Source organism: Eleutherodactylus coqui, chromosome 4, assembly GCF_035609145.1.
Source record: "Eleutherodactylus coqui strain aEleCoq1 chromosome 4, aEleCoq1.hap1, whole genome shotgun sequence".
Lineage (NCBI taxonomy): Eukaryota > Metazoa > Chordata > Amphibia > Anura > Eleutherodactylidae > Eleutherodactylus > Eleutherodactylus coqui.
Genome location: NC_089840.1, coordinates 277,394,735 through 277,407,316, shown reverse-complemented (window position 1 = coordinate 277,407,316; position 12,582 = coordinate 277,394,735). Strand labels below are relative to the sequence as shown.

The following is a 12,582-nucleotide window of genomic DNA, read 5'->3' as shown; positions in this document are numbered from 1 at the left end:
ACGCTGCAAATTACGCAGTGAAAAAGAACTGTAGTGGGTAGTCACCCTTAGGCTGGATTCACACGAACATATAACGGCTCGGTTTTCACGCCGAGCCGATACACGTCGACCTCATCTGCAGGGGTGGGGGGAGGCTGGAAGAGCCAGGAGCAGGAACTGAGCTCCCGCCCCTCTCTGCCTCTTCTCTGCCCCTCTGCACTATTTGCAATGGGGAGAGGTGGGGCGGGGCTAATTCACGGAACTTAGCTTCACCCCCGTCCTTTCATTTCAAATAGTGCAGAGTGGCGGAGAGGTGGCAGAGAGGGGGCGGGAGCTCAGTTCCTGCTCCTGGCTCTTCCAGCCTCCCCCCCCCCCTTCAGATGAGGACGACGTATATCAGCTCAGCGTGAAAACCGAGCCGATATACCTTCATGTGAATCCATCCTTAGGGAGTAAATTACACCTGTGGAGGACAGTGATGAAACGGCCACTCACACAACCTCCCAATACTCCTACATAGAGTAGTAAATGCAGGGTGTCAGACCTTCTGGTACATGTAGTGCACCATACTGACTAGCAGCCTATTGGTGACGCCATATATAAGTCTGGTGGGTTGCCCTGTACCTCAAAGGTGAACCACAGTGGTTATTTATCAATTAAATAAAAGAAAATGGCTTACTGCCTGATAAGTTATTTGCTGTTTAATGGATGAGATTTGCCAAATTCAAAACCGTAATATAGATTTTCCCATTTGAGCTTTTTAATAGTCAATAGGATTTGACTTCCAATAAAAATATTCCAAACATTCAGAATATCAAAATAGTTTCTTCCTTGGGTGACTTCTCTGATGTTCCTCAAGACTTGATTTTTGGTTAAAACATCCCCCACAATCAGAACATGAAAATGGCTTTTCCCCTGTGTGAATTCTCTGATGTACAGTAAGATATGATTTCAGGCTAAAACATTTCCCACATTCCGAACATGAAAATGGCCTCTCCCTTGTGTGAATATTCTGATGTTTAACAAGAGTTGCTTTCTGCGTAAAACATTTCCCACATTCAGAACATGAAAATGGCTTCTCCCCTGAGTGAATTCTCGCATGTGTAATAAGAGCAGATTTCTGTGTGAAAGATTTCCCACATTCAGAACATGAAAATGGCCTCTCCCTTGTGTGAATATTCTGATGTTTAACAAGAGTTACTTTCTGCTTAAAACATTTCCCACATTCAGAACATGAAAATGGCCTCTCCCCTGTGTGAATCCTCTGATGTTTAACAAGATCCAATTTATTGTTAAAACATTTCCCACATTCAGAACATGAAAATGGCTTCTCCCCTGTGTGAATTCTAGCATGTGTAATAAGAGCATATTTCTGTGTGAAAGATTTCCCACATTCAGAACATGAAAATGGCCTCTCCCCTGTGTGAATATACTGATGTTTAACAAGATGTACTTTCTGCTTAAAACATTTCCCACATTCAGAACATGAAAATGGCATCTCCCCTGTGTGAATCCTCTGATGTTTAACAAGATGTGATTTCTGCTTAAAACATTTTCCACATTTCGAACATGAAAATGGCTTCTCCCCTGAGTGAATTCCAGCATGTGTAATAAGAACAGATCTACGTGTGAAAGATTTTCCACATTCCGAACATGAAAATAGCCCCTCCCCTGTGTGAATATTCTGATGTTGAACAAGATTTACTTTCTGCTTAAAACATTTCCCACATTCCGAACATGAAAATAGCCTCTCCCCTGTATGAATATTCTGATGTTGAACAAGATTTACTTTCTGCTTAAAACATTTCCCACATTCAGAACATGAATATGGCTTCTCCCCCGTGTGAATTCTCTGATGTTTAACGAGATCTGCTTTAATGTTAAAACATTTCCCACATTCTGAGCATGAAAATGGCCTCTCCCCTGTGTGAAGCCTCTGATGTTTAACGAGATCTGATTTACTCTTAAAACATTTCCCACATTCAGAGCATGGATATGGCCTCTCCCCCGTGTGAATTCTCTGATGTTGTAAAAGAGTCGTTGTTTCTTTAAAACATCTACCACATTCTGAACATGAAAATGGCTTCTCTCCTGTGTGAATTCTCTGATGTACATCAAGACGTGATTTCACTCTAAAAGATTTCCCACATTCTGAACATGAAAAGGGCTTCTCTCCTGTGTGAATTCTTTCATGTGTAATAAGAACAGATCTACGTGTGAAAGATTTTCCACATTCCGAACATGAAAATAGGCTTTCCCCTGAGTGAATTTTCTGATGTTTAACAAGATATCCTTTCCGTTTAAAATACTTCCCACAATCAGAACATGAATATTGCTTCTCTTCTGTGTGAATTCTTTGATGGTCAACATCCGTCCTGTAAATTTTATTTTGCTTAGCAGTCTGTGATGAATCAGAAGATGGAACCTGTTTAGAAGAACTAGAGGATAGATCTTTGCTGTGAAGGACTGAGGGTATATCTGAGATAATGGCAGGCTCTTCATATGTATCCTGTATGGCACCAGGATCTTCCACTTTACAATCCGTTGATATCAAATATCCCTCTGAGCTCCTGGTGTCGTCATCTGCCAAGAATAAAACAGATTTTAATGTTTTTGAACATTACAATTATACTGATAGTTTATGACTAGAGATGAGCGAGTATACTCGCTAAGGACAATTGCTCGATCGAGCCTTGTCCATTGTCCTTAGCGAGTATCTCCCCGCTCGGCAGAGAAGGTTCGGTTGCCGGCGCGGGTGACAGGTGAGTTGCGGCAGTTAACAAGGGGGGCGGAGGGGAGAGAGGGAGAGAGAAATCTCCGCTCCGTTCCTCCCCGCTCTCCCCGCCCGCCGCCGGCAGCCGAATCTTTGCTCCCGAGCGGGCAGGTACTCGCTAAAGGCAATGCTCGCTCGAGTAATTGCCCTTAGCGAGTATACTCGCTCATCTCTATTTATGACATTTGTACATATAAAATGAAATGTCCTGACTGAATGACTGACTGATTCATCAACACACAGCCCAAACTACTGAAGTGTATATTGGTGACATCCCTTTCTCCTGCCCATGTGCATAACCTTACATTTATCAATGTTTAACTTCATTTGCTATTGTTCTACCTAAGCCCCCAGCTTATCTAGGTCCATTTGTAGCCGCACATTGTCCTCTGTTGTATTAATTATATTGTATAATTTTGCATTGTTTGCAAATATTGACGTTTTACTGTGCAGCCCCTCTATCAGGTCGTTGATATATTGAACAGAATGGGGCCTAGTACTGAACCCTGTGGCACCCCACTAGCAATGGTAGCCCAATCGGAGTATGACCAATTAACAACCACCCTCTGCTTTCTATCTCAGGGCCAGTTCTTTACCCAGATACACACGTTTTCGCTCAGACTGAGCTGTCTCATTTTATATATCAGCCTATTATGCGGCATGGTGTCACATGCTTTAGAGAAATCCAGATATAGGAGATCAATAGACTTTCCCAGGTCCATACTGATGAAGAGTTATACCGTTGTTTTCCTTGAGGTATTCCAGGATGCCATCTCTCAGAAGCCCCTTGAACATTTTTCCAATTATTAAAGTGAGACTTACCGGCCTGTAGTTACCAGGCTCTCTTCTTGACCCTTTTTTTGTATATTAGAACCACATTTCCAATGCACCAATCCAGTGATACAACCCCAGTCTCAATTAATTTCCTGCAACACGGTATTATTTGTGTATGCAGGTATTTTACTAGATTGCTGGTACATGGGCCGCCCACGGATCTGTGATTGTATGATGTAATTGTCAGCAATTGTTGTTCAGGGAAGATTCACATATATTATGATTAAAGACTAAGATTGGTTCGAAAAGCGTCATAGGGTGCACATTCTTTCTCTGGGTTGTGTCCGTTTTTTTAACATAGATTAAAAAATAACTTTTTGGATTCTCCATGTGCGAGACTAAAAGTTTTACACTTCATGTGATTGAAATGCTTCCTTAATTTTTTTGAGTAGCGAATAATGAAAAAAATGCTTAACATACTCTTTGGCTGAATAAGGGAAAATACAGCTGAAAACCCGGACAACACAGACTCTTCTCTACATGTAGTCTCACCTGGGGGGTCATCTGTAGGGATCTCCTCCTTACACAGCTGATCCCCCCTCACATGTGTCTCTGTAGCATCAATAGGGATCATATCTTCATCCGGATTCACCAGCTGTGAAATAAATATGGTAAAAGTCATCACACGGTTGAAGAAGTCGTGTGGAAGGTTTTATATGGCCAGAAAAGGTCATTAATTAGTATGAGGAGCCGGAATGACATGACAGCAGTAGTGATCTGGGCCAAATAGCTGCAGGTCTCCTGTATAACTGCAACCTGTTGCTTCTTTATTCCAACCAGAAGTCTCCAGAACCAGAAAATAGTGATAAGATGCGGAGATCTAATGTCTGCGGTCGGCTGTAATCCCGCCATCTCCAGCTTTCTCATTACACAAGTATCAATCATATAATAAGACTGAAAGTAAGACCTTCCCAGCCGTCCTACAGATCAGAGGGGAGATTTCATAAGACCTTCTCTCCATCTACCTGATCATCCTGTGGAAGAAGAGGCCGGGGACATCTCTCCGCTGCTGTTCTCTTACTGGATCTACCTGCAGAAAACACAGATAGCCACTGAATTCATTCTCTACATACAAATAATAAAGGCCGTGTGGATTTAGTCCTGTCTATTACCTGGTGATGGGGGGGGCTGGTGGTCCTCCATCATGATGTCCTTGTACAGATCCTTGTGTCCTTCTAAATACTCCCACTCCTCCATGGAGAAATAGACAGTGACGTCCTGACACCTTATAGGAACCTGACAACACAATGATACTGTCATCACCCAGACACGTTATACCGCCATAGCGTTACTGTATAATGTCCCAGCACTCCCAGCAGCGTCACCTCTCCAGTCAGCAGCTCAATCATCTTGTTGGTGAGTTCTAGGATCTTCTGCTCATTGATCTCCTCAGGTATCAGGGGGTGAGGTGGAGGCCCTGTGATTGGGGTCAGGGGTCTTCCCCATCCATCAGACACCGGGGCCTGACAGCCATCACTAGAAGTCTTCTTCACTACCGTGTAATCCTGTTTATGGGGAGATACAGCCATAAATATCCCTGCAGACATTCCAGAGTCCTTCATGTCTCCAGTTATGGCCTACAATTATTAAGATTCTCCTCACGTGTTCATCATCTCCGTTGTTCTACTCAGTCACAGAAGAACATAATGATCAGAGTTTTGGTTCTGTTAGATGACAGACAATAATGACCCCCAACAACCTCTAATTGCCTTATAGTAGATCTGTTGGGTTTCTGTCATTCTACCAGAACAACCGGCTCTATTACTTTCCCGGCATTTATGATGAATCGGCAGTAAACCCTCTGCCGTAGATGTGACCAGAGACTGACAGAGATAAGAATGATGGAACGTGACATCATCCTCGGAATCTCTCACCTCTCCTGTAAGCTGGAAGAGTATCTCTAGGGTGAGGGTGAATATACTCTCCGCCATCTTGTCCCTTTGCCCATCCATCCTTGTCGGGTCAATCAGGAATATTATCTGATATAGAAGATATCAGCCAAGGATCCTGAATGGAGAGAAGATGAGACAAAGTAAGCCACCCCAAATCTCTGGATTACTGCTATGAATAAGGATACATTCATACGGTCCAATATCATGCTCACCAATGTGTGTTTTTCACGCCAATGCGAGGCATTTTTCATGCAAAAGTGCCCCGCAATGTTTCTGCAAATCTGTGATCCTCCGGCATTTGTTTCGTGTGGGTCAGAGGATCGGCAAGGGTTTCTCCTTGACTTCAGTGGAAAACATCATACTGCATTTGCATGCGGTGTTTTACTGTCTTATTGAAAATAATAGGCAATCTGTTTCGAGGGGAAAAACATAGGACATGCAGCTACGTTTTACCTCGGAGCATTGCTCATGGGAATGACTCCATTGAAAAGAATGGAGTTCACATTTGCACGAGTTTTGTGCATCTTGCAACACACAGAACTTGCGCAAGATTTGCACTCGTGTGAATACAGCCTAAGGCCTTAGTCAGACGGGCGTTTTTAGCCGCGATTTGCGCATGCGCATGCGTCCGGCGATTTTTTAAAACCATTGCTTTGCAATGGTATCGGACACATGAGCGCTTTTTATGCGCTCGTCCGATAAATTATAGAACAAAAAATCGCAGATCGCACCTATCTGCGATCTGCGATTCCTGTTCTCTTCTGTATATGCGCTCAAGGTGGCCGGCGGCAGCAGCGCCGACCCCATTGAAAACATATAGAAGACAAATCATTCTTCTCTGCCACAGCTGTAACAGCTGTGGCAGAGAAGAACGATGCTTGCCCATTGAATTCAATGGAGCGGCAATACAGCCGCTCCATTGAAAGCAATGGGCTGCCGGCGTGCGCGGGGTGTATTGTCGGGAAGGGGTTAAATATGTAAACCCTTCCCGGCAATTCATCCTAAAATGTGTTAAAATTTAAAAAAATTGTTTACTCACCTTTCCGCTGCAGCCAGAGTCCAGCCGCGGCCGCTGTCAGTTCTCCTGAACTGCTTCTCGGCACTATTCAGCCGGCGGGGCTTTAAAATCCCCGCCTGCTGAATGATCTGCCTCTGATTGGTCAAAGCCCTGACCAATCAGAGGCTAAAAACACTCACACACCCATTCATGCATTCATGAATGGGTGAGTGACTGCTGCCTCTCAGCACTGAGCCAATCAGGGGCAGGTCTGACTCACATCCATTCATGAATGGGTGTGAGTGAGGCATGCCTCTGATTGGCTCAGCGCTGAGCCAATCAGAGGGCAGGTCTGACTCACACGCCCTTCACACCCATTGCAGGACGACCGCACGGAGCTCCGGCTGCAGGCAGAAGGTGAGTCTACAATTTTTTTTGATTTTTACACATTTTAGGATGCATTGCAGGTAAGGGCTTATATATTTAAGCCCTTACCGACAATTCATCCCGGGCTCGCCCGCAGCGCATTGCTTTCAATGGAGACGGCTGTATTGCCGTCTCCATTGAATGCAATGCGCTGGACAGCTCCGGCCCGTTTCTAATAAAACGCGGCTAGGAGCAGATTTTCGGGCGATTTGCGGGCGACTTGCGCGCACCGGTCACGCGATTTGCGGATGCGCATCCGTCATGCGATCCGCAAATCGCGGGAAAAAACGCCCGTCTGACTGAGCCCTAAGCGTGTATTTACATGGGCGATTTTCAGTACGATTTTTTGTGCGTTGCGAGATGCATACAAATCGTATGTAAAAAAAAATTTAGATGGGTTAATTTACACAAGCGAGTATTATATTCTTGAACCAAAAGTAAGAGATCGAGAGATCGCAGCACCTTCCTATTTTGGGTGATATCGCTCATTATTTTCTATGGAACTAAAATAATTTCCACCACACTGGCGTGCTGAGCGATGTTTATATGAGGCTTGGTGGTTTTTACATTTTTACTATTTGAACAACGTGTTATTTTCACACATGTGAACATCTCATGTGCAGCGCTGCCTTTTTTGTAATCAAAACACACATCGCACTCACAGGCAAGAATGCAGGTTGTAAGTTCATATCGGTCTGAGTTAAGTAGACGAATCTTGCATGCGCGCCAATGTACTTCTGCTCTGAGGATACATACGCACAGACATTTAAAAAGTTGCGCCCCAAATCGTGAGCACTTGGCCATCCCTGCTGGGTTTATTGATCCAACCTCGGAGCATTATTGGGACCTATGATGCTCTGATTTAGGTTCGTTAACCCATGGTCGGCCGGAACACACGTCCGTATCACAAATGCGGAAATATGTCTGCAATACGGTCAACTGAAACTCACTTTCACAAAAAAAAAATATTCTACCTGCTCGGCCCCACGTAAAATAAAAAATAGAGTGTACTCACCCCTACTCAACCTCGCTGGATGTAGCTGAGTGGCTACCACTGCCCCAGTGCTGGTTTACAGTTATACCGTGTGGCGAAAGTCAGGTGACTGCTGCAACCACAGTCCACAGCATCATCGTCCCAAGCTCCTGGCATCATGCCACCCAGGATATTAGCACTGATGCCAGGAGTTCATCTCTACTCAGCCCTGGGGGGCTGAGAAGAGATGAACATACTCTATTTTTTATTATTTCATGTGGAGTCCAGCAGCTTGAATTTTTTAATTTTTTTTACAAAAACATTGTAAATCTCCATCTACATCTATCCTGTGGCATCCTGCTGTTGTCCAGAAGCCAGAGACATGGAGAACTAACCCCAGGCAGTCGGACATACCTGATCAGGATTTGGAAGACTCAGACATGAAATGCACCTCAGTTACTTCCGAGCAAAGTGAAGACCTAGACCATGGCCCAATTTCATGCTCATTTATTATAAAAATATTGGCCCAATCCTTTTCCCGGTACTGATAGAGCTTGCTGATATTAAACTGGATGTCAAACATATTGGTCAAACAGTCAAAGAATTGGAGGCCTTCCCTAAACCACAGCAACTAAAACTTTTACATTTGCTGCCTCACAAATTTTCCAGTTCTTAGTGGGGAAGCAGAGAGCTCACAGCATAATTGAGCGCATCCATAGGGCCTGCGACCCTGACTCTCAGAAGCACCCCCGAGATGTCATCTGCGGCTTGCCTAGCTACGTAGACACCTCAGCTATTCTTCAAAAGGCCCGCGAATGTCAGGAAATTCTATTAGAAAACAACAAGAGTTTATTATACCAAGATATAGCTCCAAATACACTGGCCAAAAGCCACATACTCAAACCCCCGACAGAGGCTCTGCAAGGAGGCTTCCCGTAAAATGGCTCTTCTTGTTTGGCCTAGCCACATTTAGGGACGGTTAACAGATCTCCATCAGATTTCCAGATGACCTTCAAATCACTTGGAAGAAACTGGGTATCCCTCCACTTGACATTCCCACATGAATGCCAATCCAAATCCAACACCAGATTCCAAAATTATAAAAGCTGGAGAATTGGAAACTTAATACCAGGACCAAGACCCGAAAACATAGATAGACTATTAACTAACAATTTTATTCCTTTCTAGCTGCTACCTTGTTTCTCCTCGGCTGGGGCCGCGTCCTGATTTCTCCCTCCCATAGACCTCAGAGGTGACCACATATATTCTCCGGTGACATCCCTCAAATTCAGAGAAGGAGGAGACCTCAGCTGACAGAACAACATCCAGGTCTGTAAGTTAGGAAGCTCCTCTGCAGTGTAGTCCTGCCTTGTCCTGCTAGGTGGGCAATGGGCGGACCCAGGGTTTCTCAGTTGCCTGGCCTCCTGTCAGCAATGTACCCATACCCTCAGACCCATTGCTCCATGGTGGTGCCTAGAGGCAGCACAAGTGGCGGGATGCAGCTATACCTTCAGTACTACACTTCCTCATGTAACTGTACTTTAAACTGATTGACTTGCAGGTTTTTAGCTATAAGTGCCTACGGTCTGTTAGAAAATGCTTACTAAGTATTTTAGAATTTACACAATTTGATAAACTAAACAATCGTAAAGCCTCTGCGGCTTTCCCACTCACTATAGTGTACATCCACCCACATACGCAGGTAGGATATGGAGCTTTGGGGACTGCCCCATGTTCCCGATTCCTTTTGGGGTGTTGGTTAGGGGTTCTTCTCAGATCTGTTTAACCTTCTGCCTGGGTATTCACAACTTCCTTACTTCATCACAACATGTGGTTCATTTTGTACATAAGTCTTTTCACAGCAAGAAAGACTACCTAGGGCTTTGGATGACACTAATGGATATCCTGTATAAAAGCATACCATACTCACTATACCATGGCTGCCATTACATTTACTTAAATATCAGAGGGATGAACAGCCCCCAAAAAGAGAACCACATTTTTTTGCTTCTGAAGTTCAATTCAGAGGAGCTGTTTCTTCAAGAGACTCACTTTCATCATATACCCAAACTTCCTACTTTTAATTTTAATCAGTGGTTCGACAACACACATTCCTCAGCATCAAGAGGTGTATTGATAGAAATTGGGAAAAATATCCCTTCTATACCTACACCTACAGAAATGGACCCCAACGGCAGATATATTTTTCTGAAGGATTCGATCACCCATAAAAAAGTTTCTTTGGCCAATCTTTATGCCCCAAAACAAAAAAAAAACAGATCCTTTGGTTAGTCCATATTCACGCTAGATTCACAGATTTTGCAGAGAGCCTGGTGGTAGTCAGAGGAGATTTTAATTTGGCAATCGAACCTTCAACAGACACCTCCTCAAATACTTCTTAGACCCCGCAAAAACCTTCAAGATAGATCGACGAATTTGAACCCAGAAGCGAGAGAGCACCCCTACTTCTTGCATATTCACTCCACTTTTCATAGAATTGACTATTTTTTAATTTTAGGGAAATTTATACAAACCGTCACCACAGCAGACATTGGTTTGATTACAATATCAGACCATGCGCCAACATCTATAACAGTAGCTAATCTTGAGATTTTTGACCTTTTTGCCAAACTTTCTAACTTTAAAATCAGAAGCTCTGAACTTCTCAGAATCAGACTACACCATTACAATGCTGCAGACGCATTATGCCTTCAGATGGCCCCTCAAGTGTTAAGTATTTGGGTATTGTCTTAACCTCTAACCCTGCTCTCCTGTTTGCCGTGAATTACACACCCTTCTTAAAACTCAGCTCCAGCAACTAAACCTCCTAAAGCTTGCTGTTTTTGTTAGCCGTTTCCGGACGCTCAGCGACTCTAAAGGCTCTCTTCATGCTTTTTGGTTTTGTGCTGCTTCTTTCAGTTGGTTGATATCCATGCCAGTATCAGCTTTTACAGTATCAAACGATTGTGTCCTTTGGCGGTTAGGCCTTCTGTCGCCACTGATGTGTCCAAGCATTAGGCCTCTTTCACATGGCCAACGCGATATCGCCGCTAGACAACTGCAGTGATATTGCATTGGTGCTCTGTGAGATATTGCTGCATTTTCTTGTAGCAATATTGTAATTTTGTGTCCCACATGGTGCTACAAAGATGAACGACTTTGTAGCATTCTATTGCCGGGATTTTCGGAGGGTGTGGGGGGAGGAGGGGGACTTGCAATATAAGCCCTAGCTGCATAAAAAAAAGAATACATCACCTCTCAGGCGCTGTCTCTCATTGGCTGAGCCACGGTACTTTAGAACCAATCACAGCCAGTACTTCCTGGAGGTGGGGAATTTGAACCTCTTATCCAAGAAGCGATGACAGAAAACTCCAAGCAAGTCTGCTGATGCTTCAGGGGAGACACACGGGGAGCTGACAGTGCCTGAGGGGGGATGTATTCTTTTTATGAAGCTAGGGCTTAGTTTAGAGCTTTTACGGTAGGATTTCCCACTATAAAAGTTGCATCGCACTGCACGAAAACCGCTTTTTTGTGAGATGTAACACATAGGAAGGCTCCATAGGGAAAACATGGGCTACAAAATATTGCAAATCGTAGTAATGCTTAGCATCCCACAATTTTTTTCCCTCCCAATGTTGAAGGCTACAAAACATCACTAATGTGAAGGTACCCATCGGAAAGCATGGTCTTTACATACATGCGAATTGTGGCACTGTGGCATCGCAAGAAAATCATGCGATTTTGTCTCCCGTGTGAAACCGGCCTTACAGATTTTTCTAGCGACTTTGCTTAATGAGGCGATACAGAAGTTAAAGGGGCTGGAGCTGTGCAAGATATGGCGAGCTGTAGAGTGCGAGATGCTATACACATGGACAATGGTCAAATTGTGACTGTAGGGGGCAGTTGATTGTGGCTAGCAGGGATTGCAATCAATAGGACAGGGAGCATGTTATCAGGCGGAGTACAGAGGGGTTTGGTTTAGGGGATATGGTATGCCTTTCTGAAAAGGTGCATTTTTAGTGCCTGAGGTTTTGTGTGTCAGGGATTGCCTGGATAGTTTGGGGTAGTGCGTTCCAGAGGACAGGTACTGCTCTGGAGAAGTCTCAGAGGCCAATAGAAGTGCCTGGCTTATTTTTCTCCCAGATACATCAACTCTTTAGGAAATTTGTCTGGAACAATCACAAGCTACGCTAGGCCTTTGAGCACATATCCCAAAAATGACCTAAAGGAATTTTTGGCCTTCCAAACTTACATTTATGTTATAATGTGATACACATATCCAGATGGATTTCTTTGGTAGACCCCAAGTCAGATTTACCCCTGACCAATTTAGAGAAATCCTTCTATGATCCAATGATTCCTTCCCAAGGAAGCCTCAAGCAATTAGCCCAATTACAAGAGGCACGATTGCCTCATAGTCAAAACTCAATGCCTTAACAATCCATGACATCATTAAAGGTACCAAAATAACTAACTTAAATCAAAATAACACACTTATCCCAAATAGCCCACCAAATTTTGTAGGAGCAGTGGACATCCACAACTCTTTGAGGAAATTCCAGAGGACTTGTCACAGAAAACTAAGAGACCATCTCTGCTTCAAGATTTATCTTTCTCTTCTGACCCAACCCAAGAAACCAGTAACACAGCCATACAAGGAAAGTTCTTCTAAAATCCTCTTCTGACAAACTGTGGTTCCTCAGCGAAT

At 43.9% G+C, this 12,582-nt stretch overlaps 1 protein-coding gene across 1 annotated transcript in view; it reads right to left on the bottom strand.

Moving 5' to 3' along the window:
* Positions 1-6,043, bottom strand: part of LOC136624333 (zinc finger protein 585A-like) — a 37,521-nt gene extending 31,478 nt beyond the window's left edge. Inside the window, exons 1-7 of the mRNA XM_066598266.1 lie at positions 5,461-6,043; positions 4,912-5,091; positions 4,699-4,822; positions 4,552-4,616; positions 4,079-4,181; positions 937-2,562; positions 475-479 (exon numbers count right to left, since the gene is read on the bottom strand). Of these exons, the coding sequence (XP_066454363.1) occupies positions 475-479; positions 937-2,562; positions 4,079-4,181; positions 4,552-4,616; positions 4,699-4,822; positions 4,912-5,091; positions 5,461-5,538 (2,181 nt within the window). The 5' untranslated portion in view covers positions 5,539-6,043. The remainder of the gene's footprint in view (positions 1-474; positions 480-936; positions 2,563-4,078; positions 4,182-4,551; positions 4,617-4,698; positions 4,823-4,911; positions 5,092-5,460) is intronic.
* Positions 6,044-12,582: the final 6,539 nt, after the last annotated feature.